The 27,100-nt window shown below is 37.7% G+C and overlaps 1 protein-coding gene across 1 annotated transcript in view; it reads right to left on the reverse strand.

Annotated features, from left to right (window-relative positions):
* Window positions 1–27,100, reverse strand: part of DIAPH3 (diaphanous related formin 3) — a 266,117-nt gene that overhangs the window by 214,672 nt on the left and 24,345 nt on the right. Inside the window, exons 3-9 of the mRNA XM_075432939.1 lie at window positions 26,589–26,762; window positions 19,814–19,918; window positions 11,580–11,710; window positions 6,107–6,181; window positions 5,953–6,022; window positions 5,155–5,291; window positions 4,604–4,709 (exon numbers count right to left, since the gene is read on the reverse strand). Of these exons, the coding sequence (XP_075289054.1) occupies window positions 4,604–4,709; window positions 5,155–5,291; window positions 5,953–6,022; window positions 6,107–6,181; window positions 11,580–11,710; window positions 19,814–19,918; window positions 26,589–26,762 (798 nt within the window). The remainder of the gene's footprint in view (window positions 1–4,603; window positions 4,710–5,154; window positions 5,292–5,952; window positions 6,023–6,106; window positions 6,182–11,579; window positions 11,711–19,813; window positions 19,919–26,588; window positions 26,763–27,100) is intronic.

Below are 27,100 nucleotides of genomic sequence, written 5' to 3' on the forward strand. Positions count from 1 at the left end.
TGGGGTGCATCAAGAAGAGTGTGGCCAGCAGGACAAGGGAGGTTCTCCTTCCCCTCTACACTGCCCTGGTGAGGCCCCATCTGGAGTACTGTGTCCAGTTCTGGGCTCCCCAGTTCAAGAAAGATGAAGAGCTACTGGAGAGAGTCCAGCGGAGGGCTACGAGGATGGTCAGGGGACTGGAACATCTCCCCTACGAGGAGAGGCTGAGGGAGCTGGGCTTGTTCAGCCTGAAGAAGAGAAGGCTGCGAGGGGACCTAATAAATGCTTATAAATATCTGAAGGGTGGGTGTCAGGAGGATGGGGCCAAGCTCTTTTCAGTGGTGACCAGTGACAGGACAAGGGGCAATGGGCACAAACTGAAGCACAGGAAGTTCCATCTGAACATGAGGAAGAATTTCTTCTCTCTGAGGGTGACCCAGCACTGGAACAGGCTGCCCAGGGAGGTTGTGGAGTCTCCTTCTCTGGAGATATTCAAGACCCGCCTGGACAAGGTCCTCTGCAGCCTGCTGTAGGTGACCCTGCTTTGGCAGGAGGATTGGACTAGATGACCCACAGAGGTCCCTTCCAACCCCTACTATTCTGTGATTCTGTGATTCTGTGATCTGCCTATTTCTAAAAGGGGCCACTTAACTGTTCACAAGGGATTGTAATTTCTGAAGCCTATTCCCAAATGTTGATCTAAAAGAGTTACTATCTGATCACCTTCAGTTTAATCTGCAAGGCATACTTACAGATTCAGAGAGGCCCTTATAAATTTATATATTTTTTAAAAAGGCGGAAATGAGCGAAATGCCCATTTGGGTACACATCGTAGGTAAAGAGAGAAGTACATGGGATTAATTTAATTTACCTGCTACTTCTAATAAATAAGGGGCTGCTTTTAAGGAATTTTTCATGTGCTTTTTGAACTGTATAGATAAGGGAGTTATAGATAGCTTTTTTACCCCTATTAAATCTACACACATATAAACATGCAGCTCCTGAAAATTCAGGATCACATTTGGAAGCCTAACATTCAAAAAAAAATGCTGTTAATTTCAGGACTCTATAAGCTAATAAAGAATAGCCAGAAAAGTACTTCTCTTCACACTATTAAAATTTAGGTATCTCATAAGTGCTGTGATGGACCTGGAAGTTCTCAAACCCTTATATGTTCTATAGAGAATACAAACTATTAAATTCTCTAAGTTAGATGGAATATCCTGAAACTGCAAAATATAGTTTCCATGATCTAAAGCATTTCTCCTTACTGAAACAAGATACTTTTAGAATTTTTATTTATATCCATATTCATGACAAAGAAAGAAGAAAACTGCTCAGCAAATATAAAGAGACACTGAACTACACTTATTCAACATTAAAACAAATTTATACATTTGGACATTTTTTTTAAATTCTTTGATTATGAATAAAATTTTCTTTATCTCTATATAACATATACACATTTTTACGTTATTGATTGTACTAAAACAATAGAAATAAACACAACAGAAAATCAAACTTTTAATGTTTTTGTTCTTCAGGTTGATCAAATAGGAACCAAATTTTTTACTTACATCCTGACCGAATATGAAAATAAACCAAGCAGGTAAATCAGCAAACAAAGGAGGACTAAAAAACATGCAAACCAAAAAAGCCCCAGATGCAGTGAGCCAAATGTTATATTGTCCTGAAATTCTGACATGCCCAAGCTTGCACACCTGGCCCGAATTCATACTGCCTACTATCTAAGGATGATAAAATATGGAGGGAAAACAAAAAAAAACAAGACACCACCAAACTGAATAGGAACTTGTTAAGTGAACATCATTCGTCTTGAATTAGAAACCTCAGAGAAGAACAGAAATATGAGATCGTATATTTAAATTTAATACTGAAGAAATGAAATGACTCTTGCAAAAATACCTACAATAAGGATCTGCTACTACAAGAAATTTATGTCCATTCTGGAAAATGCAGACTCAAAAGTCTTGGAAAACAGGAAATTTGTTGTCTTATAGTCTACACTTTCCCTCTGCAGTCCCTTTCCAGTCCCATTACAACTGGAGCTCAATGCTTTTTCTCCCTCCCCCAGCTAATCCTAACCTTAGGCTGAGCCTTACACAAAGCCTTCCAGCCACTGACCAAAGCATTGAGCTTTCCAGCCCCACTTCAGTCTTGCCAAAATAAGGTCTCCTCTTTGACCCTTAAAGGCAATTAGTATTATTTTCAATACATTAACAAAATACACAAATCTGGAAAAAAAAAGGGGGGGGGATGGGAGACAAATCGTTCTGCACTAAGCCAGAATCCACATCATCTATACGAAACTAACATCAACCTGATACCATTTTAAAAACTAACAACAAATGAAATATAAGAACCACCAAAATATCCTACATTTCCAGCCAATAAAAATTATTGCTGGGAGAAGAGCCTTCTTGAGCCTGAAGTTGACTGTCTGAGGTTCCTAAGAAACTCTGACCATCATCATTGGTAATGGAATGCAATACACAGTACAGGCATTCAGAAATCTTCAAGGTTGAAGCAAAGGAAGGAAACAGAGAATCCATACATTCCTTGATTTAGTTTTTATTCAAAACTTGTAAATTCTATGTAATAAATCCTGCTGAGATACATAAACATTTACAAGAGTTAAAAAAAAAATATTTCGAATGAAATGACTGTCCTTGCCTCACCTATTACCTCACCTGGCAAATTACACCATGGCTATGTATCCTACTGCCAGAAAACTGAGCAGTAATTTAAAGCTGAATTTGTCTTCTCACAGTAACTGATTCTCGCTATGGCTATGACATCAAGATTTAAAGAAAATAGTAAGAAAAAACCTGCTATCAGATCTCTTGCTCAGGACAGAGAACACCTGGATACCTATGTACACTACAACAAAAAAAAACAAACAAAAGAAACAGAAAGTAACCAGTTCTTTGTCAAATTAAAGAAACTGAATTCAACTGACTTTATCCTTGATAGTAATTTTCTGTCTTTTTCATCTTTTATGATATTCCCTTGAGCTCAGTTTAGCACTCAGAATGTGTATTCTAGAATAGAATACACATACTTGAGCTCAGTTTAGCACTCATAGAATGTGTATTCTTCAGGAAACAAAGTAGTTTAGTAGTGATTTTCACAATATTGGGTAAACAAGAAAAACTATTTACTCAACAAGTTATACTACAAATTAATATCTGGATTACTAAAAAGGGTTAGCAACTTCTTCAGAGACTACAAATAAAAAGGTAAATAAGTAATTGTAACTGTAAAAAGTTCTATTCTAGAACAAAGAGGCATGAAATCACACAATAGGAAGCTGAAGATGGGTGCCTTTGGACCTTGACAAGCTGGAGAGGTGGGCCCATGTGAACCTCATGAAGCTCAGCAAGGCCAAATGTGACATCCTGCATCTGGGTCAGGGCAATCACCAGCACCAGTGCAGGCTGAGTGATGAACGGATCAAGAGCAGCCCTTTAGAGAAGGACTTGGGGATATTCATATATGAAAAATTAGATACAGGCTGCTTACATGCCAAGCGAGCTAATCGTATCCTGCAAAGCTATGGATGCCCCGTCCCTGGAAGTGTTCCAGGTTCAAGCTGGATGTGGCTTTGGGCAGCCCGATCTAATCAAAGATGCCCCTCCACTTCAGGAGGATTGGAACTAGACGATCTTTAAAGGTCTGTTCCGACCAAAACCACTCTATAAGACAGTATGAATAAGAAATAAGGGATAGTTTTTCACAAGATAATCCCATTGGTACTGGGATAATTCAACTCCAAATGATTCTCCAACCTTCAAGTATTTCTTTATGGTTAGCTTTTCTGTGAGATATATGAAACAGACAAGAATCTTTACTGTCAGACATGGACTATTTAACATAAAAGGTGACAGTGGAGTAACACAACCATTTCTTTCAAACTTGAGATTCATCTTGTACCATTTTTGTAGTATTTGCAAAGAAAGAAAATTACAAACAGCGTTCAGTTCAACTGAATCACGTGAAAATCAGTTAAGTTAATATTTACACTTAGACCAATGATTTATAATGATCATTCAAATGCAGTATAGTACTTTGTGTCTTTCTGCAGTAAACCTTATATCCAGCTGACGAAAACTGAACATAAGGTGAAAGCTTTCTTTCCTCAAACTCTCCAGATGCAATTCTATGAAATCATAAAGTGGACATGAGAGACAGATTTCCTGCCAATTTAAAGATTAATTATTAAAAGCAATTGCCAAAAAACTTGGTTTTTTACTATAACTTGTCTTTAAATTTCAGCAAATAACTCCAAAGTGAGATAATATTTTTGCATCTGAATATACGACTTACGCTTTATTTTAAAAAACAGTATAAATTTAACCCCCAAAGTCTGTAAGATTTGGGTGAATACAAATCAACAAACTAACCTGCAATTCCCATGTATTTCTCAACACTGAATCTTTCCATGACGCATTTTAAAAGATAACATTATAAACAACATTCCAAAATTTTACCCTTCTTTGAAACAGTACCCCTCCTCCTTTTTATTGTAATGGCCTGTTCAATACAGAAGAATAAGTATTTTCTTTTTACTTGTTGCAGAGTTTTGTGAAAAAAGTTTGCTTACTTGCAGCTGAACTGAGTTATCCTGAAGACCTTCTACAATAGGAGAGAATCTATCAACATTCCTTTCCTCTGCTGCTGCTGTTACAGCTTCCAAAATTTTTTCAAGGCTATAAGAAAAGAAAAGCACTTCACTCAGGAGAGATACTTAACCTTGCTGTTCATTTGTTACATGGAGAGCCATGTTCTCAAAGTATTCACCTTCCTCAATTTCTTGCGTACAAAATTAGCAGGTTTCAGCATTACTTGCTTCCTTTGGAGACAAGGAATGACTTACTGGATTACAATGGTTAAGAAACCTTAAAAGTAATGCTAAAAAATTTTAAACAAAAGAATGGCCGCATAACTACTTCCATTTAACCAGTACATCCACATGTCAATAAGAAAACTCTTACTGATATAAGCATAATAAAAGTCACAAAGTTATTCTAAAAACTGACAATATAGTACAGATACTACTTTTAAACCCAAGTTGAAAAATTCAGCATTTCATTCCCATATAATTTTAGATACCGTAAAATTACCGTACTATTTCTAGCTAAATACAGTACTTACATGCTTTCCTCTCCAACAATGCACATTGCAGAAAGGAGTTTAACTATGTCCGTCATCATGTTAGTTTGCTTGAGATCAATTGCTTTGATCAGCAACAAAAGGCTTCTTTCTTCTCCCAAAATTCTTTCCAATCCATACTAAATAACAGAAAAACAGTTGTCAGGAGAGTTGGAGGGAATCCAACTGACTGCATCAAATCTCTAGTACAAGACAGCGACAGTTCCCTCAAGTGACATTTAAGTCCATCGAACACTTAATTTAAAAAAAAAAAAAAAAAATGAAGTGAGAGAAAAGTCCAAAACAGGCCACTTACTCTGTAATAAGGGCATACATCAGCATCAAAAGTTCACACTATTCTCCAAGTATATTTCTAGAGAGATGAACAGGCAGCAGAAAGAACTTCAAACCACAGCTGACCAACACACTGCTTCTCCAAATTGCACAGGCTTATACCCACTGATCGTGTACATTATCTGATTGAACTGTAGTAATTTACATTTCCAAATTAAATTTGCTAGCGACAGGACAAGGGGCAACGGGCACAAACTGAAGCACAGGAAGTTCCGTCTGAACATGAGGAAGAACTTCTTCCCTCTGAGCGTGACGGAGCACTGGAACAGGCTGCCCAGGGAGGTTGTGGAGTCTCCTTCTCTGGAGATATCCAAAACCCGCCTGGACAAGGTCCTGTGCAGTCTGCTCTAGGTGACCCTGCTTTGGCAGGGGGGTTGGACCAGACGATCCCCAGAGGTCCCTTCCAACCCCTGCCATTCTGTGATTCTGTAAAATAAAATCCCATACCTTATTATTCATGAAGGCTCTCAAACACTGTATAACCTTATGCTGACTCCTCTTCACAACTTTGTCCTGGCTGAATAAATAAAAAATATAGTGTAATTACATGCTGTTTACATATTGAGAAAAAAATGGTATTTTTATGTGAAATCGTCCTTACTTTTTTGTCTCAACCAGTCTTTCCAAAACATCCAAAAGCAGCCCCAGACCTTCTCGGCCAAAGTTTTCAACCCAGCTAGGGAGAAAGAAAAAACACATTAAAAAAATATAACATTTCAAAGACTAATTACAATGAATGAAATTTGTCAGTATAAATAAAAGCAGTAGAACTGGATCATTTTAAAAACCCGAATCGACTCTTTACTCAACAGAAGATCAAGAGCCATTCCATTCACTCATTGATGCAAATCACCTTAAATTAAAAAATATTCAAAAAATTACAGTAGTCATTCAATTTACTAATTTTAAATTAACAATTATACATTCTTTGGCACAGAACTGTAATTAAAAAACCCTTGCAAAGGAAGAGGAGAAAAACAACAAATTTCTACTACACACTGTTCTAGGGTCTCCTCGAAAGGTCAGAATCTACCCATAAATGGCAGAGAAAGAAGGAAAAGCTTAAAGGAATTGCACAATTGGCTGCCTGAGATATTAATCCATAGGAGTATCTCCAAGTGTACACAACAAACATTTAAAATTTTAGCTATTCCCAAAGCTATCATTTGGTGAGGTTAAACCTGAGCACACTGTTTCTACATGAGACATCTGCTTCACAGTACTGTTTATTATTGCTCAAAACCCCTTGATATCAAATACGAGTAACTGCATGACTCATAGCAATACTGCAGCCATCCCTTTGACAGTAGCTGTTGGTCTTGCTGAAACCATGATGGTTGATCAATTACCTAAGCCTAAAGTTCATGGACAACAGTCATTCATAGTCATAACAGAAGGAATATTTTGCTCTTTACACTTCTTTGTCTGTGTAAGTCACAGATATTTTGAACTTCAGACTTCTAATTTCCACTGGAGGAAGGAGAAGTTGGCTGCAGAGGCAACAAATACATATACAAGCAGAGAAACTGCAGAGGCTATTTGCTCAGGAAATTCCTTTTATGAAGTGTGCAGTTATGAATTCATTCCATAACTGAATATTACAAGTACTTGAATACTCTTCTCTTTCCATAAGAGGCAGGAATATTTCCTGACACCTTTAGTCAACTTTCCATACTACTGCCATAAGACAAATCCTTGGTTCTCTTATTATTCTCTTTGGGCAACAAGACAGAAAACTGTTTCATAATGGGTATCTCTTCCATTCTTTGCCCACTTTTATATTAGCATATTACTTTTATCTATTAACCGATTACACAGCCATCTCTGTTTAGAACAGCTATAGTTAGCATGATGAAAATGTAGTACTTTTTATCATCTTCATCATCGAAACACGGATTCTGTTGTGGGTGTAGTACCAATAGTTTCTGTACATTCTTGAAATCACTACTTAAAAAAAGCTCCAGCTGAGGAAATCTCTTCTTATACATTAACAAAATAAAGTGTTTTACGTAAAAAGGAAGCATCCATTCTGCAACATCAGAAATTCAACATCAAGACGTTGATCAGGATTAGTAAAAAATTACATTGTTTGCTTTACTTGCATTATAGCCTCTCCATTGTTTTCTCCATTTTGTCTATTTACACGCCATTGTACCCACTGGGAAAATTTATTTATCACCACTTTTAAATACGAATCAGAATATTTAGATACTCCTATAACAGTGGGACCTTACTAGAGACAAATGATAAGCTATTCTGTTGGAAATAACACCGGGGAGATGCAACACCTCTTTTGAAATACATAGTACTTCTAAACAGGATCAAACAGTAGTTCTTATCTGCTAGATACTAAACTGTAACGGACTTCAAATTATAGGAAGAGAGAACCAGATCAGATGCTTTTATATGTTTTTTCCCCCTAAAAGTAAATATATATGAAAATAGATTTTCTCCTTCCTGGATGGTTATTTTGTTCTGAAACAGATTAGGCAAATAACTGTTAATTGTTTTTGGTATAACTGGCCATATCTGACCTAAAGATAATCCTACTAAATATTTCTTAGCACATTTTGTGTTAGACAGAATTCTGCACAGCCACTTTGTCATACATGCAGCAGCTGAAGATGCTGAGAATGATAAAGTGCCTAAAAAATTGTTGCATTATTACTGCCCTTTCCTTTGCTTCCACAAAAGAACAAAGATTACTTACGCTACCCAGAAGCAAACAGTCAGCTTTTTGTCAGTCTGACAAAACACCAAGCTATTAGTGCCCCTATTTTCATTTTATTAAAAATGTCCTCTTAATCAAAGAGCTAAATCTGTTGCAACTATTATACAGAAGGAGAAGAAATAGTTGTAGATAACCAGTTATCTGTAACACTATGTACAGCTAGATCACTGAACGTTTTTTATGCTGTGTTGGCAACTGTGAGGTAAAAACACCCCATTTCTTTACCTGAAGCACAGTGACCAAAGTCAGTGGATACATTTTCCTTCTGAGGCTTTCTTTTTACAATGATGGAAAATAAATACTACTTTTTGCAGTAAGCCATAGATTTCAACATATTTTTCTAAGTACCAGGATCAAACTACTCAGTATCACTTGATCTGGATTTTCTCTGTGAATTAAAAATACATTTTACAAAAATGACTGACTGAAAACAACGTTGCAGTTCTTGCATCAGAAACCAAAGTGTCAGTAAGATTAAAAAGTTGATTAAAATATAGTAATTGAAAAAACAGCAAAAAACCCTAGATTATATATTGTCAAAAAGATCACAGCCTACAAATGTGAAGATCGTCAGGCTAGACCGAATCTAAATTTAATTCTCATCCTGTTTTAAAGGCATAAATTTATTCTTAGGTATCATACATGCACAAAATAAAATCCTCAAGTTTCATCAGTTATTTCTCATTCTCCAAATCATATGAATTCGGAATTAAAAATGATCATGGATTTACAGCAGCTAGACTGGAGTTCAGTATTCACATATCAAAGCAAGTTCTTAATGATCTGGCTGCCGACAGGAAACCAAGGTCACCAATACCGGCATCCAATGCACATCTACTGTTGTTATTCATTAGAAAGAAGGGGATGTGGTTTAAAAATGTTGACTTCACAAATTTTTATTATGAGGAACAGTGTGCTGCTGCTACATTTTTGCTATTTTTGTATATCACCCCTACAGAGGAACTACGTTTTTTCGTAAGCTATTTCAAAATGCTCTGTTTAAGCCTAGTGAGATCTACGTCAACAGTTGTCTTAAGTATCACAGCACACCAGAAGACTGTTTCAGGACCCTTATGTTCTTTTGGTTGCGACTCTTCTTTTAATTTGTAGACTAAAATGCATTCACGGACAAGTAATAGAGAATTTTTTTTTTTTAATGAAACTGCTGCCTACTGAAATACCTCTTCTCTGGTGTTTTTGCAAGCCAGTCACGCTCCTTCCAATTCAAATTTCTCAAACTCAGACCTGCCCTTAGGCCATACACCCATTAAGTTAATTAGTTTCATGTCAATCCAAGCATTTTAGTTCTTTTATGTCGTCTCTTACATTCTGCTTAATGTTTCAAATTGAAGTTAAATTTTAATAAATTATGGTCAAGTTAAGACAGATTCAACTGTCAAATTTTCTACCTATCATAGTTTATATTTCACTAAACAAAGTTAAAGCCAGTGTTGCAATCTAGAAATATTTGTACAAAAGTCAAAGAAATTAATCTCTCAAAAGCTTCAGTGAAATACTCTGATATCAGCAGTGCATCATACTCTTATAGCATCCTTTGATGGATTAACATAAAACACACTAAGCTTACAAAAATGAAACTTTTTTCCCTTTTTCTATGCACAAAAGTACTTGTTTTTTCCCCTGTAGTTATAACATGCATCTACAGATTTCTAATCCTTACCTTACTCAAAGTGAAACATTTGTGGAAAACCTACTTAGTCCAAAAATTCGTAATATTTAGTTGCTGTAAACCTTCTAAGTTCCTGTACTTTATTCTTGCAGATAATATTGATCGCCAGACTTTTAGTATTGGTCAGATGCTCTATTACAACATCATAGTCAAATTCAACTTGCATTCTTTATCAAATGCCTCAAGTATAGGCCAACACCATTCCCTCATAGCTGGCCTCCACATTCCTTATTCTGATACCATTTCTCCATCTTCCTCGCCCCTTGATGTCCAATGACATTGTTCTGTGCTGTCAGAGAGAACTAGAACCTCACCAAGATCATGGGTTTTGGTCTGTTTTGGTTTTTTTGAGGGAGGGGGATTAACTTTTCTCTTGGTGTGTGGGAAAGGGATCACAAACTAAAAGATGAGACTATCCAGTCATATCAAGAACAGAGAGAAGAAATTGCTCCAGACCAAAGTTGTCACGTTTCATACGTTGTGTGTTTCTATTTCCAGATGCGTACTAACAAGCAAAGTTTTCTTTGTTAAATCAACATAAGTGTAAATTAAAAATATCTCTGGGGTCGTGGGTTGTTGTTGGGTTTTTGGCTTTTTGGGGTTGTTTTTTTGGTTTTTGGTGTTTGTTGGTTTTTTTTTTTGTTTTTGTGTTTTTTTCAATAAAGAAGGAGAAGTGATACTATATCAAAAAGTAGCTTCACATTCATGAAGGAAGTATATCTCCTGTAAAACCCTCTGTCAGAAGAGCTCAGATTAATACGAAGCATGTTTCTTCCCATGTGAACCATTACATACTCTAAATAAGACAATCCAATTAAAAAACAAATTAATACAGGGAAAGAAGCAAACACCAATACAGAAGACCCACATGAACAACTCTCCCAAGCCAGATGCAGAAAGAAGAAAGTTTCCTAATCCTTTTTTAATCACACCCCATCATAAGCACCCCCAACATTTCCTCTGCATTATTTTGAACTAAACCCAAAACAGTTTCCCAAAATCATGTGTTCAACCAGTGGCTTGAATAGGAACTCTAAAACAAAAGCTTATAAACAGAGTAGAATACAAAAAAGTATAATTTAAAAAAATAAAGCCAGCATCTACAAATCAAGCTGCATGGATAAAATCAAAACTAAATATAAAGACCGATATCAGTGTTAGAGTTACAATTACCACAGAGTTAGTCTTTTTTAAGAAAAAGCACAGGTAAACTAATGTTGTGCTCTGCTGTGCTCAGATAAAGCCCACAGATACAGCAAAAGTTACTAGAAGGCAGCAAGGGAGAAAACCGAAAGCACACTGGACAGAAGCAGAAGCAAACAATCGAAAAAAATATATGTTTTTAGCTAACAAAAATGAAAAAAACTTTTGACTATTTAGCACTAGAAAACAAACTGAACTGCCCTGCACTACAGTTGTTTTACATTCTCTTAGCAATACCTTGTACAGATCAGTGAACTCTACTGAAAAATAGACCTACAGAAGATATATAATCAATGAAAAAAAAAAGAAAAAAGGTGCAATCATTCACTAATGCATACATATTCATTAACTGGAAAAACCTGAAACATGCACATCTACAGATTCATTAATTTTAAACCATTAAAAAATAAGAATATGATTTATCTTTGCAATATCTGTTAATGATGTTACCTGACAGGATTACTAGTCAAGGACACACGGAGAGATTCTAAGCAAGTGACTAGTCTCTCATCTGTTGACCCAGATTTTAATTCCTGAATAAACTCTTGAGGTGAAATCTTCCGCCTGTTCTTGAGACTTCCCTGAAATACAGAAAACATACTCTTTTTATTTGGCACATACAGAACTTGAATAGATTGTCAATGGCTGACCTTCATTTATGTTCCTTGAAAAACCACGGGGGGGGGGGGGGAAGATACAATTTAGTCCTAAACCTGTAACTGTTGTCCATCTACTATATATGCTAAATAATGACAACATTTGTGTCAATTTATAAACAAATTAATAAACAGTAGTCAAAAGCAGCAGGCATCAAATGCAGAAGTGTATCACGCACACCCAGTGAAATACAATTTTTGTAATGAATGGATTCTGTTTATGCATTGCAGACATCTTAATTTTCAACACTCAAAAGAACCAAAAAAAAATTCTGAGGTGCTCTAAAGAGATCACAGGGCACAGGTCCAGAAGGGTGACTGCAGTCATAGGAGAATAGAGCGAAGAACCAGTGGACCAGAAAAGTACTCAGGATGTTATTGCAGTAACTTGAGTTCTCGCAGATAACGTTGTAAAACACATTTCCCTTAAAGGTCCTTCAGATGAGGAATAGATGAGGCTGGGATTATGAAGACAGACTAGCTTTGGCTCTAATGGCTAAAACAAAAGAACTTAAAAAATAAAAATAATAATAATAAACAGACTTCTCCAGAACCACCGAAGTTCTAAAGATAAATCCTAGCTCCTCATTTGCTGTATTTGCCATCTGTAAGAATGAAGTGTAACACAAACATGACTATTGATGCAATAACTCAAGAACACTTGCTCAACCTTTGAGTTTGGATTTTGTCTTGCTTTTGGGGTTTTGCTCTTTTTGGCAAGTGAGGAGGCAAATGAGGACATGAAAAACAGGGAGATAGAAAGGAAAATGCAATGGCAAGTTAATGCAGCACTGTAAAAAGAGTTTTGTGCAAGCAAAATATTTTCTGTTCCAAGTAATATAGGTTGAAAAACACTGACTTTGACTCATCACTGTGTCTGTGGTGTCAAATGTTGCTTAAAACACATTCAAGATATTAATGACTCTTCTGAAGGATATACAGTATCCTTTGTTTTCAACAAAGCACCGGCTACACTGAACTAATGAAGCTCTACAATTTGCAATTAAAAATAGCAAATCTAAGAGGCACTGACCCTATTCTTAAGGGTATCCTCCTCCCCTTTGTTTTTTTTTAAATAGCAGCAAAGAAAAAAGTTGTAGACAGTGGAAAAGAAGCTTACTCCACCTAATATCCATTTATGACATGAAGAAGGATAGATATATTTTCTACAGAACACATCCAAACTCCAAAAAAAACAGGTATACAATGAGGTATACAACCTATATTTGACTTAATTCATTGGAAAGACTCCTCTTGAGAACAGAAGCACAACTACTCTGCCACACAGCACTAAAAGACTGTTACTAAATAATACTTGATTATATAGTGGCTAAAGACAGGAGTTGAAGATAATTAAACTTTCAGTGCCATAAAAACTTCAAATTATCCACCGTAAATGGTGAGGCAGTCTTATTATGTTATTATAGAGACCTTCATACAGAAGATGTTTTCTCACTTTTGGTAGATCCTCAAGAAGTACTGAAAAATAAACTTTTCTCCTCCTGAAGCAGAAGATGATGAAATTCTAGCAGTGACATGAAGCTAAACACTGGGACGAGTGCTTGACAGACCAGACTGCTGTGCTGCCATTCAGAGGGACCTCAACAGACAGAAGTGGGCACAGGAATTTCAGGGAGTTTCACAAGAGGAAACACTAAATCCTGAAGGTGGGGAGGAATAGTCCCATGCACCAACACATGTTGGGGCTAACCAGCTGAAAAGTAGGTTTGTAGCAAATAAAAAAAAAAAAAAAAAAAAAGTGTATCACCAGCTGGTCAAGAGAGATGATCCTCCCCCTCAGCTCAGCAGTGATGAAACATCTGGAGCACTGTGTCCAGTTCTGGGCTCCCCAGTACAAGAGCGACATGGATATATTGGAATGAGTCCAGAAAGGGCTATGGACACAATTAAAGGAGCATCTGTCACACAAGGAGAGGCTGACAGTACTGGGATTGTTTAGCCCCAAGAAGAGAAGGCTCAGGGAAACCTGACCAGTGAAAGGACAAGAGGCACAAATTAAAATACAGGCAATCGATTAAACATAAACACAAAATTCCTCCCTCCCTCTTTTTTTCTTTTTTTAACCATCAGGTTGGTCAAGCACTGGAACATGTTACCAATGCAGACTGTACAGTCTTCTCTATCAGAGATAAAAAATAGGCTAGATAAAGGGCTGGACAAGCTGATCTCCAGAGGTCTTTTCCAGTCTCAATCATTCTATTCTATGACTCTCTGATAAGGGAACATTGGGAAGATATTGGGGGCTATACTACCTCTCTGCTCCAACTATATGTCCTCAGAATTGAGAAACAGATGTTCTAGATGCCAGAAAACACACTACTTCCAAGAACCACCCTGAAAACAGTACAGCACTCCATGCTGTATTTTGGTACACCAAGTGTAGTACACGGAATGCTGTTCCAAACATGCCTCTGAACTGATGGAGATCCTATTTGCTTAAAAATGAGAGTCATTTTCAATAACTATGTTCCACAAAGAAGTAGATGAGATGACCAGGAAGGGATGAGGGTTGGGGGGAGCCTTAGAATTAGAGATCTAGGAAACCCAAACCAAAAAAAAATATCCTTAACAATAAATTTTCCCACTGACAAAAAGAAACTAGGTCTTTTCAGGTTTCTTTCATGTTCTGTGTTTAGTTCATAGCCACATAATACTCAAGTCAGAAAGGCTCTACAGCAAGGGAACTTACTTAGAATCATAGGCTGGAAAAGACCTCTAAGATCATATCTGTAATTTGTTTGTTTGTTTAATAATCACTACATGTAGGTGGAATTCTGACTTCGAGGCATTCAGTCATAAGGTACCACAGATGGTAGCCTCGCGCCAGTGGCTCCTCAGCCAAGCACACGCACCAGGGGTCTGAACCTGCGGTTCCTCTTGTGCTGAGCAGGACTACTATTGCAACAGCATCAGGTCATTGTTGAAGTCAGGGAACTGGTTCAGCTCCTTCAGCTTCTCCTGCACGACGCGCTGCATGGCCGTATTGGGGGACCGCGAGTCCTTGAGCAGCTGCAGGACCTGCTGCAGGCCCTGCTCATCCCGCTGCCAGTCCACGGCAGGAGGCTGCTGGGGGGGGGGGGGGGGTCCCAGGGGACTCGGGGCAGCCTCGCACAGCCGTGGGGCACCTGCGAGCACGGCACACGGGCCCCTCAATCTTTAATCTCCACAGATATTCTTTAGGTCCAAGAGCCAACATATACATTGGTAACACCAGGAACAGAACACCACCTCCTCAAAAACACATCTAGTTGGCAAACTTCTTCCATGAATAATTTACGCTCCTCACCAAGGTGGTATAATTGCTTGCACCTCCATGAGGCAAGAAAGCTCAGCTCCCCTACAGCTTTGACACAGCTATATCTACAGAAGAATGAAAAAACAGCTGGAGAGAATCTCCAAGCTAAATGTAGAAGATCCTAAACAAAACAAAAAAGCATTCATAACATTTAGAACTAAACATCAGACTTGACAAAACATGAAAGGCAAAAGCTACTATGCCATGAGTTGCCCGAAACAGTATGAACTCACTGGCTAAGGGGAACTGGCAACCAGAGCTTTTGTCTGGTTATTCAAGAGCTTATATACTGCACACACCCATCCTGTTAGAATAATCGCCAAACATTCTGAGACTAAACAATATATACCCCTGAGGCACAATCAGGGGAATTTGACTTACAACTGTGATACAAGGTGGAAACTGTTACAACTGCAGTGTAACAGGGGATCAGGGCTGTGCCTGTATGAATATGCAGAATATACAGTTCCCAGTGCGATCTCGGATCCTCCCAGCTGGTCTGTGCATAGATGAGACAACAGACTGACTAGAGACACGATGACCAAACTCCCAGCAGCCTTCATGACAAAGTATTTAACTAAATGTTACAGGAGCTCTCCAGTTGAAAATTTCAAAAAAGTCCCAGAATTTCTCCTGGCAGCTCCTGCTGTGCATAGACTAGTTGATAAGCACTGCTTGTATGCCTAAGCATATGGATTAATACCCTGGGTGGAGAATCTGTCATTTCCAGTGACTTCCCCCAGCAGTTCCTGCTGTAAAATTGACCAAGTTGGATATAACTAAGATACTTATAGTCAATAAAATTGCTTTATTTTCACACAGAAACAGTCACATAGGACAGTCATATGGACAGGACACAGACAGGATGGTTAGAAGATATTTTGAAAGTAATTTAATATAATCAGTAGCAATGTGGGCAGTGTAAAGGTCACATGGGACAAGAACCCAGCCAGATTCTACGAATTCACTAGAATGACATTTCAGAGAGTCTCATATGACCCATCTGAAGACAGTGTCACAAGCAATGGAGACTCACACCAATACCCAGACAGTAACCAGCCATCCCGTGTCAGACTCCGTTCCCCACCTGAACACTACCCTAGGCAAAAAGATGTCAATAAACTGCCAGTGTCTGTGCAGCATGCCCACAGTACCAAGTACCACTTATTGATAGCTACACCAAGGTTCTGCAACATAATAAGAATATGATACATCTGCCAGTGCTTAAATAAAATGAGAGCTGCATTTGGTACCAATTGTGAAACTGATTATATTAGCTATATTTCTGCATGGGAAAAGCTGCTTGAGTTCAAAATGCTTGAGTTAACTGAGAAACAGGAAATATCTTGAGGCATCAGTGCCTCTAGAAATCTAATTGCTCAGCTGAAGAACAACTGGTCTGTGAGCAGATGCAGTATGAAGTCAGCATTAATTAATTCAGTTAAAACACTACAAGGGAGTAAACTGCACAACAAAAACAAAATATTGTGAAGAAAACTCACTTAAAAAACCCAGTTTGTGTGTGTTCAACATACAGAACAGCAAAACATATGGTAGAGTAACATTATAGCAATGCTATTTTTTTTTTCCACTTGAATATTAACTCCATATCACGGAAACTGATTTTTTTTTTTAATTTTCTTGGCTGGAATATCTTTGTATGTGTTTATCTAGCACTTCAAAATGTGACGCTCAAATAATCATAATACATACAAAACAGCTACAAAACCACAGAAAATACATTGGATATGTATTTTCTAACAACAAACAGAACCACACTGCTCTTGCTAGATGAGAATTCACTCTTTAAACACAACTGTTGTTCCCTTCTCCAACTGTTTCCTGATAAATAAGACATGACAATATAGCACACAAATTTCATTCAAGATTTCCAAGCCATGATGGTTTAAACAACACGTGATATACATCTCTTTAAGGGAAGAAAAAAGTCTTCATCTAAACACTACACATTACAAGAAAACAAGGAAGTACTAGCAGAATACTGAAGTACGTGAGCAGAATTCTTCCAAGCATACAATTTTTACTACCATTCAAATTTTCAGGAAGTACTACTAGAACCCCAAACTCCAAGACTGTTTATTTTTAGCAATTCTTTTACAGGGAGCCCCTGAACACATTGTAAAGAGTGATGGTAACAGCATACTTACAAACATATACAGACATATATAGAGAAGCATGCTTTCACCCAACTATTTAAGATGTCTCTAGGCAAAGTACAGTGAGAAGAATGAGTATTGGATGATGCACATCAGTGGAACTCTGGTCACTTTTAAGTAACTTTGAGTCCTGAAGTGATGGATTCATTCTAAACATTTCAAGTGTAAACAGAGGTAGGTCACAGTATTCTATACACAAATAAGCACTTGAGCATAGCCCCACCAAATCCAGCATACTGATGCATCTAGAAATTAACACACATTTGCTCTGAGAGTATCTGAAAGGAGTTCTGCATCTCTAAGAAACAGAAACCCTGAGACTGCGGTCAGTGATGAAGCTTTGACTATAGTGGAGTATACTTTGCTCACTAGAGGCTGCTTCATTTTCAGTGATCCATTAGAGGCACAGCCTCTGTTCTTCATTTTAATTTTTTTTTATAATAACTGCTTTAAACGAAATCTGCTCAGTACTCTACATAGCAGTTGCAAATGAGGATATTTGTCCAAACACAATCCAGCTTAGTACCCGTCTCCCTAAAGTTTGAGAAGTATCAATTAGCAAAAGATGTTACTGCAGTATCACTCACAGAAAGAGAGACCTGAGATGGGGTTAGTTGTACGTAATATTCAGGAGCTATACGGCACTTCAGCTCTTCTGAAGAAGTATGACACTCATCAAGTCAAGGTACACCAAAATTTAGCCAAGTACCCTGGTGTACATGCAGTGTACTATTCATTTCAGACTGAGCAGACACTCAGTCCAGTGCACCTGAGGCATGAAAGAGCATGCCAGGAACAAAGAGTTTGCAAGGTCAAGAGAAGTTACTCATCCCAGTAGCTCCAGCACCAAGCCGAATTCATCTGCATCACTACTGTATCAAACAGCTGAATCTATGCATCACCGAAACAGCTTCTCCCAGTAATACAAACACCATTTCCAGTAAGAACAAAAAAGTAGGACGAGTTCAGTAAAGATACGAGTTTCCCCACATTAATTAGTCTCCGGTGATCTCCCACAGCAGAAAGCGGGATAGGTGGGCTGGCAGCGGAAAAGGGAACAGAAACAAACAAATGCTGTTGGGGGCTTTACGAAAACATGCAAGACTACAGTGTGCAGAAACAAATCCCTACCCTGGGGGAGGACCTCTGCAACAGAGTACCGTGCATAGCTGCTTTGGGCATAGTGCAACAAGCTCCAGTGCCGAAAAAAAAGCATGAGGACAACCAAAGAAGAAAAAAAATAGTTATTGCAAATGGCACTCAAAGAAGGATCAATGAAACCTACTCTGCTATAGGCTTCAATTCTCTGCAAGTATTAAGCACCAGGAAGTAAAGAGCTAACATGAAAACTTGTTTTTTTGATAAAGTGAGTCTTAACATCACCATCATCATGAAGCTAAGATTCCAGCAACAGATGCAGCAACTCTGTAAGGCCAGCCATGTCCTATTGTCACACACTTTTTAGATCAAACAACTGAGGTCTTGGAATGTATGTGGAGGCTAGGGGTGTCAATGACATACAAACCTTGACATGCTGTTTTGGGCTGAGAAACTTCAAGAATCTTGTGAGATTTACTAGCCTGAAGTTTCCTGATTTCCCATGAAATATCTCTAAAACACAGGCGTGACAGTATTAAGGAACTTTCATGCTAGGACTAGTAACTTTCATAAGTTCATCTTAAATAAAACAATCTCTAGACAGTTCAGTCCTGCACTAGGCTCCTACCTTCCCAAAAGTGTTAGATCATTACATTAATAAGGTACATCATTTAAAGCAAACAATAAGAAAAATGCTTCACTTAAATTACTGTATTTAATGTCTTCTTTTCTCAGTATTTAGTTATAATTGCATATAGGCCATTTTTTTCCGATATCTCTACATGCATTGAGCAGTGAGAGTCAAAGAACCTAATACATTAATTCTAAAACAAAAAGGTCTGAGGACAATATCAGCACTGCAGCATTTAGCACTGGAGTCCGCCCCCATTTTGCAAAAACTAAAGTGGTTTTTCTTATGCCAACTTAATCCTTAAACTGCTCAGTACACAACTCCTTGCACTTCTCTAAAATAACCAGTAATTATCACAATAAATAAAAAATGGGCACTACTTGGGTTCATGTGCAACAATTACTATCAACTATTACACAGCATCACAATGTGAATTCTGTACTGAAGTCAAGTATGAAAAAGGCTAATGAGTTAAGGAATGCTTTTTAAACTGTGCTAGTATAGAAAAAAGGTTCACAGCAAACTTTTCCAAGAAGTTTTCTGCAGTCTTTCCATTTCTGCTAATAGCCATACCTTTACCAAAAAGAAATGCTGTTCTGTATACAGAAGATGCACCTCAAGTACAAGTGAATATCTTTCATTGCAGCTTGTAAAATAATGGGATACTGCCCTTTAAAAATGTTCATGTCTACGAGAAACAAAAGTCAGTCAAAAGAATGTAACATGCATGTATCACTTTTTCTCTCCAGTAGGAAATTCTGTAAACATTAAGTCATTTTTGGTGTACTTCAGAGAAATTTACTTACAGACTTTGAAGCACTGCTAATATATTGCATCACCATTTCTTTTTTGGTATTAAAATCCTTTTCTCTCAATGGCATCTTCTTGTCTTCATTTAAATTCATATCTTCCTAGAATGGGAGGAAAAAAAAAAGAAAAAAAAAGAAGTTTTAAATGTCATAGTTAAACAACTGTGTTGGTGGATAAGAGACTGATTTGAAAAATAAAAAAGACACAAAAATATGAACTTGAGCGACTGACAACTTTTCATAAGTTAGATGTTACTCAAAACCATAAAAATCTTTATCCATCTTCCCTAGCAACTCCGACTGAAAAAAAGTCAACTACGCCAGGATGAACAAGAGCATCACAACCATTAGTAGCATAACCTCTTCTTGGAGATCGCCTACAGTCTCACACACACGCTAAACTACAGAAAAGCGTTATTTAACATCTCCTAAAACATTTATAAATGTACTCAATATAGTCTCTTAAAAAGATCTTTTTAATGATATATCCGTTTGTTCTATAATTCTGTTCCTCAATTCCCAAATACTTAATCCTGGGAAGCAGAATCTACTTTGCGCTGAGAGTTGTTCACAAAATAATATTCACCTTTGCAATCGGTAAGGCCTAAATTCTTGACGATTTGATAATTAAATCAACACCCCTATCTATCACAATTCATTCATTCCAACCTAAACCCAGAGGTCAAAAGGAACAGATGCAGAACCACATTCAAAGCCACACAGCAGCTATTCATTGACATTTCTGACACAGGGACTTCCACTGTTCCAGCCTAGAAATGCTCTGATCATTGTAATCAGGTCCCCATCTGTGAGAAATGACATTTCCTATCATGCTGGAGGTAAAAGTAGCAACCAAACAAAAATAGGCTTTAAGAAACAATTTAGGCACACACACATAGGAGCGCAAACAGCATTACTATGGTCACCCAAGCTTAGCAAGATTTACTGCAGTTATTTTCAGCTGAGGTTTATGAGCCCCACCAGCACTGGCAAGACCAGTGCTATGAAACCAGTGAGTAACCATCATGATATCAAAGCTATTTCACCTACTCAGAAATCAAAGACAAACAGCAAGCAAACTCACAACCTTAGAATCTTAAGAAAAAAAACCCCTAAAGACCAAAATTATACACTACACTGAAACTCAAGTTTCATCATCTTTTGCTAGTTTTCATATTGAATAGGACAGAATCAAGCACAGCTCCTAGAAACATTTTTAGAGTTTTGTATAAATCTGAGCTGTGAGAACACATTGCAGAAAATGCTTGACCCCTTAAATTGAACTTCAAAGTACAATTAGGGCAATTTTGTGTAGATTTTTGCCCCCCACAAGTGTTACTGTATTATTTCCTTAAGGACTAGAAAAAGTTCCTCACTTCAGTCTAGCATGTACTGAAATTATTAATATTTATTACATTAGTACTTTTATTATTTGATACTATATAATGGATTTATAGTATCAGATTTGTATATTTGATACACACTATATTATTTGATTCTTTTAGTATCAAATAAATACAGGATGCATGTTGTAAAAAGTTCTTTCATTCAAGCAATAATATTACAGTCTTTTGCCTCCTTGGCAGGTAGCTTCCATATTGGTGTTACTTCGTACATCTGCAAGTAAATGCAAAACAACTTTGTCTAAACAAGCCGGAATTAACGAGGCCACACACACTTCAATCTTTTCTCATAGTTTCTCCATGAATTTTTTGATCAAAGCAATGCAATATTTTGAAGAATAAAACTATTTGCTTATGCCCAAACTCAAATTCTAGCCATGCATAAGGACACACATACTCCTGAATATTTTGAAAGCTGCCTCATACTAAATCAAATGTCAGGGACACTATCTTGAAAGCGCATGCCGCATTTTCTAGCTCTTCTTGGATGCAAGCAAAACAAAAAACTGCTGTGATTTACTTAATGATGGGAAGCCTGGTGTGATTCAAAAATGCTGTACAAATTCAAATATCCATACTAAAAAAGTGTAAAACACAGGCTTAAATTCATACACATTAAAAACACTGCTGGGATCCTATATTGCATGCAAAGAGCTCAATTTCTTCCAAGACATAAAAAGTGGAAATTTTTTTGCACATGTATACCTCGTTTGGAAAAAAAGTGAAAGATATTTAAAGATATTTAAAGTTACTTTTTTTCAATCAAAGCTTGCAAAAGTCACTGCAGCTTTTTTGAGAAACACCACATAATCACAAAAAGCAGTGTTTTTAGTATTTCAAAATCAAAAATTGTTTTGGTTTGGCCTGGATAAATGCCAGGTGCCCACCAAAACCACTCTATCACTCCCCCTCCTCAACTGGACAGGGGAGAGGAAATATGATGAAAGGCTCAAGGGTCGAGACAAGGACAGGGAGAGATCACTCACCAATTACTGTCATGGGCAGAACAGACTGAACTTGGGGAAAAAAGGGAGTTTAATTCATCACCAATCAAATCAGAGTAGGATAGTGAGAAATAAAACCAGATCTTAAAACACCTCCCCCCCACCCCCCCCTTCTTCCTGGGCTCAACTTCAATTCCGTTTCTCTCCCTCCTCTCCCCAGGCGGCACAGGGGGATGGGGAATGGGGGTTATGTCCAGTTCATCCCACTTTGTCTCTGTTGCTCCTTCCTCCTCAGGGGGGTGACTCCTCATGCTCTGCCCCTGCTCCAGCCTGAAGGCTCCTCTCACAGGAGACAGTTCTCCACAAACTTCTCCAATGTGAGTCCTTCCCACAGGATGCACCTCTTCAGGAACTGCCCCAGCATGGGTCCTTCCCACCCGGTGCAGCCCTACAGGAACAGGCTGCTCCAACGTGGGTCCCCCATGGGGTCACAAGCCCTGCCAGCAAACCTGCTCCAGCGTGGACTCCTCTCTCCATGGGTCCACAGGTCCTGGCAGAAGCCTGCTCCAGCACAGGCTCCCCACGGGGTCACAGCCTCCTTCAGGTATCTGCCTACTCTGGCATGGGGTCCCTTCCATGGGCTACAGGTGGATATCTGCTCCACCGTGGACCTCCATGGACTGCAGGGGAACAACCTGCCTCACCATGATCTTCATCACGAGTTGCAAGGGAAGGCTCTCTGCTCCGACATTTTGGGCACCTCCTGCCCCTCCTCGTTCACTGACCTTGGTGTCGCACATCGTCTCACTCCTCCCTCTACCCTGCCATTTCTCCCAGAGGTTTTCTTCCCTTTCTTAAGTATGTTATCACAGAGGTGCTACCACCATTGCTGACTGGCTTGGCCTTGGCCAGCAGCAGGTCTGTCAGAGCTGACTGGCACTGGCTTTATCAAACATACGGGAAGCTTCTCGCAGCTTCTCACAGAAGCCACTACTATAGCCCCCCCCGCTACCAAAACCTTGCCACACAAACCCATAACAAAAACCTGAAGTAAACATCTGCTCAAAGGAAGGGTACATGAATTCTGTTACGTATGCTGTTAAATGGTCAGGTGGAAACCTAAAATTTAAACCAGATATACAACAAATCAATGTAAGTATTTTAATCTATTGGTCAAGTATTTAGCAGTTAATTACATAACTAGCCAGGACTTGTACAGTTCATCAATGAATTCTGACATCGATATATGAGTTTGGACAAAGATTCTGGGGATTGCTAAACGGCATTTAAAATAAGAACAGATAAGGAAGTTCTTTTCAATTTACTTGTCCAAATATCTTTTCCAATTAAAAAAAAAAAATCTTTCAAAGCCAGAAAAATATTACGATTTTAAATTCTCAACTGCTCAAAAAATCTTTATGCCTTATCTAAGACGCTTCCTCAGCTTACAAATGGGGGGGGAGAATGGAAATCAAGTCAGATTGCCAAAAATACTATAATGCTAGTGTTCCCTCTATCCTTTCATTTATCTTGTTACAAGTATTTCTCATTTTATGTAATATTTCATTAATTACCTTCTATTAAATGCAAAACAACATATTTATGACTATTCTTATTGCCATGCAACACATCAGTTGCGATATGCATATGACAACCCATACTAATTGCTAAAATGAGGACCAGCTTGACACTGCCAGATAAATGGGGTTATCTCCGCAAGTTCCTGTAAATGTCTTTGCAACGATGTGTCTCAGGATTCCTCTCCACAGGGATACAATTGTACAGCAATACTGGCTTCAAGTGAAAATACACTTTACATGTATATTTAATAAGTGTAGCTGTATTTTATTTAATACTTATATTTTTAAAACCTACATAAACAGAAATGTAAGAACACAAACTAAAGTACACCATTTTAAGCTTCATAAAAATATATGGCTAGGTCCTTCTCCGTGTTTTCTGAGAGCTATCACACCTTCAATACCTTGCCTACAATACGCCACATTTTTTTTTCATAGTAACATTGAAATGCATGTGTGTCCTACCTAAGGGGAAAGCAAAACAAACAACAGCAAAAAGCTTTTCACATTAGCCTGTAGCCACTGTAAAGTTCATTCTTCTGTTTAAACCAGTTTTGCATTTCTTTCAGACTTGCTCCTTTAAGTTTTCTGAAAAATAACTTCTGAATTTAAATAACAAAGAGAAAACCAAGGGCTTATTTCTCCTGCAAAAAAAAAAATTCTAATTTCTAATTTAAAAAAAGGAAGTACGAAATCTATCAGTAGAAACTATATTCCATAATCCCAGACATAACAGCAGGTTTATACGAAATATTGTGTCTGTGTGTACAGTAAAAAGTAATTTCTTTGTTATTGTTTCTAACAAATTAAAAATCATTAAAGCAATTAATTTATACACATGAGAAGTATTCAGCAGTACAAGGGGCACATCAGATGTGGCTTAGTTTACAAAACACTTCCATTCTTTTATTTCTTCTTAAATTACTTAAAGCTGTTCTACAGGGGAGCAATGCCTCTTTGGAAAATCAGAATAAGTCATTCCACGTGGATATTTTCCTAACAGTAATAACAGGAATGAAAGGAGCTAAATGACAGTTAAATATTAGTCTTAACTGCCTGTTTTTATGTGCTCTTATGTAATTTTTGCCATCAAAACGACACAGGACGCTACTGCATAAAAGACCGGGAGAAGGAAGCAGTGCACATCCAGGAGAACCCAAAGTATAATGTAATGCATTCAGTGAAACTTCAGAACTTAGAAACTGCTCCCTTCAGTACTAACCAATTGACTATTTTTATTTTGTGCAAAATTAGCTCTAAAAGCTTGGCTACAACATTGAAATTGTTCACCACTCCATCAAATCACTTAATTTGATCAGAACAGCAAACTAGAGGCTACAATATGTAATTAGCTATGTAATCTACTGTGACTAAACTAGCTTTATTCCAGTCCATTGAAGTATGGATAATCTAAAGAATCCTTTCTGTATTGCATGTTGCAGCTAAAATAACACTGATAAAGTAGTTTATCAAAAAAAGCTTAAGTGCTTTATTATTCAAAAAAACTAGGAAAACATTCAAATTATCCAGGACGTCATCATTACTTTAGCATATTTTTGCAAAGTAGTTATAAAACTGGAATGAATTGCTTCAGGATCCATGGATATAAGCATTTCTGTTTTCCTAGACACACAGTAGTGGGTTTCTGCGGATTTATTGAAAGTTTCCATTTTTTATGGCATAGTCTCAACATCACACACTATACCCTAACCCTATACCACAATTTCTCTGGGGTTGTAGAGAAATACAACCTACACTTATGTAGCAAGAGGCGTGCGCAGGGAGGCATACTTTCAAGTTTTATAAAAAACCTCTCATGTTTTCTAGCCTTTGAGCAACTACCATTCACAGTGAAATTTCTTAACAGAAGTAAACTATCCTAGACACCGAGGTATACCAAGAAAAATGGACTACACCAAAACAAGTACAAATACAAAAGTTGATAACACAGTAAATTAGTCCTCCCCTTGAAAATGCTGAATCCTATCTCTCAGTAGTTCCACAAAAGCATCTTCAAGACTAAACTAACATTATTGAGTAGTAGGAATAACAAATTCCATAAAGGTACTTTTCTCCTAGCGCATTTAATTTCTTCCACATCCCAGCCCCTGGTAGTCCCTCTGTGTTTCAAGAGTTACTTGTTACTTGCTAAGAGGCAGAGAAAGAAGTAATAATCTAGGCATCACTCTCCTTATTCACGTCCTCTTGCACTCTTCAGATTGCAGTCACACTCTTCTCTCAAGGCCATTCCATATTTATTTTTCAATTGCCCAAAATGTCGTCATCATCATGACAAAAAATCCTCCACCTACTGAGGTGGTACCAATGCTACACAATCTTTCTAGCAAGTGACTGCTCTTTTGTAGCACAGTAACGATGACAGCTAAGGAAGGAAGTAAATTTGAGACTGCATGTGCAGACAAATGCTGCTTTGGAGGCAAGAACCTTAAGTCTTGTGCAAGAGTGACCTGGAATATAAGTTCAGAGCAACCCCCTGCTGAGATATTCAAAGGCATAAAATCCCTTTCTAAAAGTTTCAAGTCACCTTGAAAGCAAGCAGGATTCCCTGTTTCTTACTCCTCCCCAAAATCTGTTGCATAATCTCACTCCTCATAATCAGAGACCTTTAGTTTTCATTTTAAATATAGTTGGAGCAAAATCTTGTCAAAATAATTCAAACACTTCATCCCCTAACACCCTACAAAGCATGTAAATTACAACTCATAATAACAAAAATATTAGTAATTCAGATAAAAGTCAGAACACATGCACAAAAGAAGGCTCCACCTGCCAGTTAGCCATACTATCACTCTTTAAGTAAAAGAAATTAGTGTAAGTCTCTTACCATCATTTTTTCAAAGAGCGCTATGATTTCTCTTTCCGACAGACGTTTTGGAGCAAACTCCTCCGCATCCATAGGTGTGGATGACCAATCCGTAGAATGTGACTGCTTCATATGAGGCAGAGGAGGTCTTTCCTTTTTACTTCCTGGAATTCTTATACTGGCAAATCTATCCAACTGAAAACAGAAAAAGTATAATATATCACATACTGTCTCCATGCTATGTAACTCTAAGATGGCTGATCTTGGAAACTAAACATCCTTGTTTTTCTGTGGTAATTTGCCTGTTATTTAACTGTTTTATTTTAAAGTGGTTCCCTAAAGATACATATAACAGTCATTTGCCTTAGCATGTGATTTAACAGACGGGAATCCCCTTACATTATGGAGAAATCATGCAGAACATGAGAATTTCATGGAAAGTTTGCAGAAAAAGATATCTACAAAACCAATTTATGAAGAGTTCTTCCCAACCATTACATGTAGAATATGAAACAGCAGGCTTATTTACCAAA

Source organism: Opisthocomus hoazin, chromosome 1 (genome assembly GCF_030867145.1).
Source record: "Opisthocomus hoazin isolate bOpiHoa1 chromosome 1, bOpiHoa1.hap1, whole genome shotgun sequence".
NCBI classification, from domain to species: Eukaryota; Metazoa; Chordata; class Aves; order Opisthocomiformes; family Opisthocomidae; genus Opisthocomus; species Opisthocomus hoazin.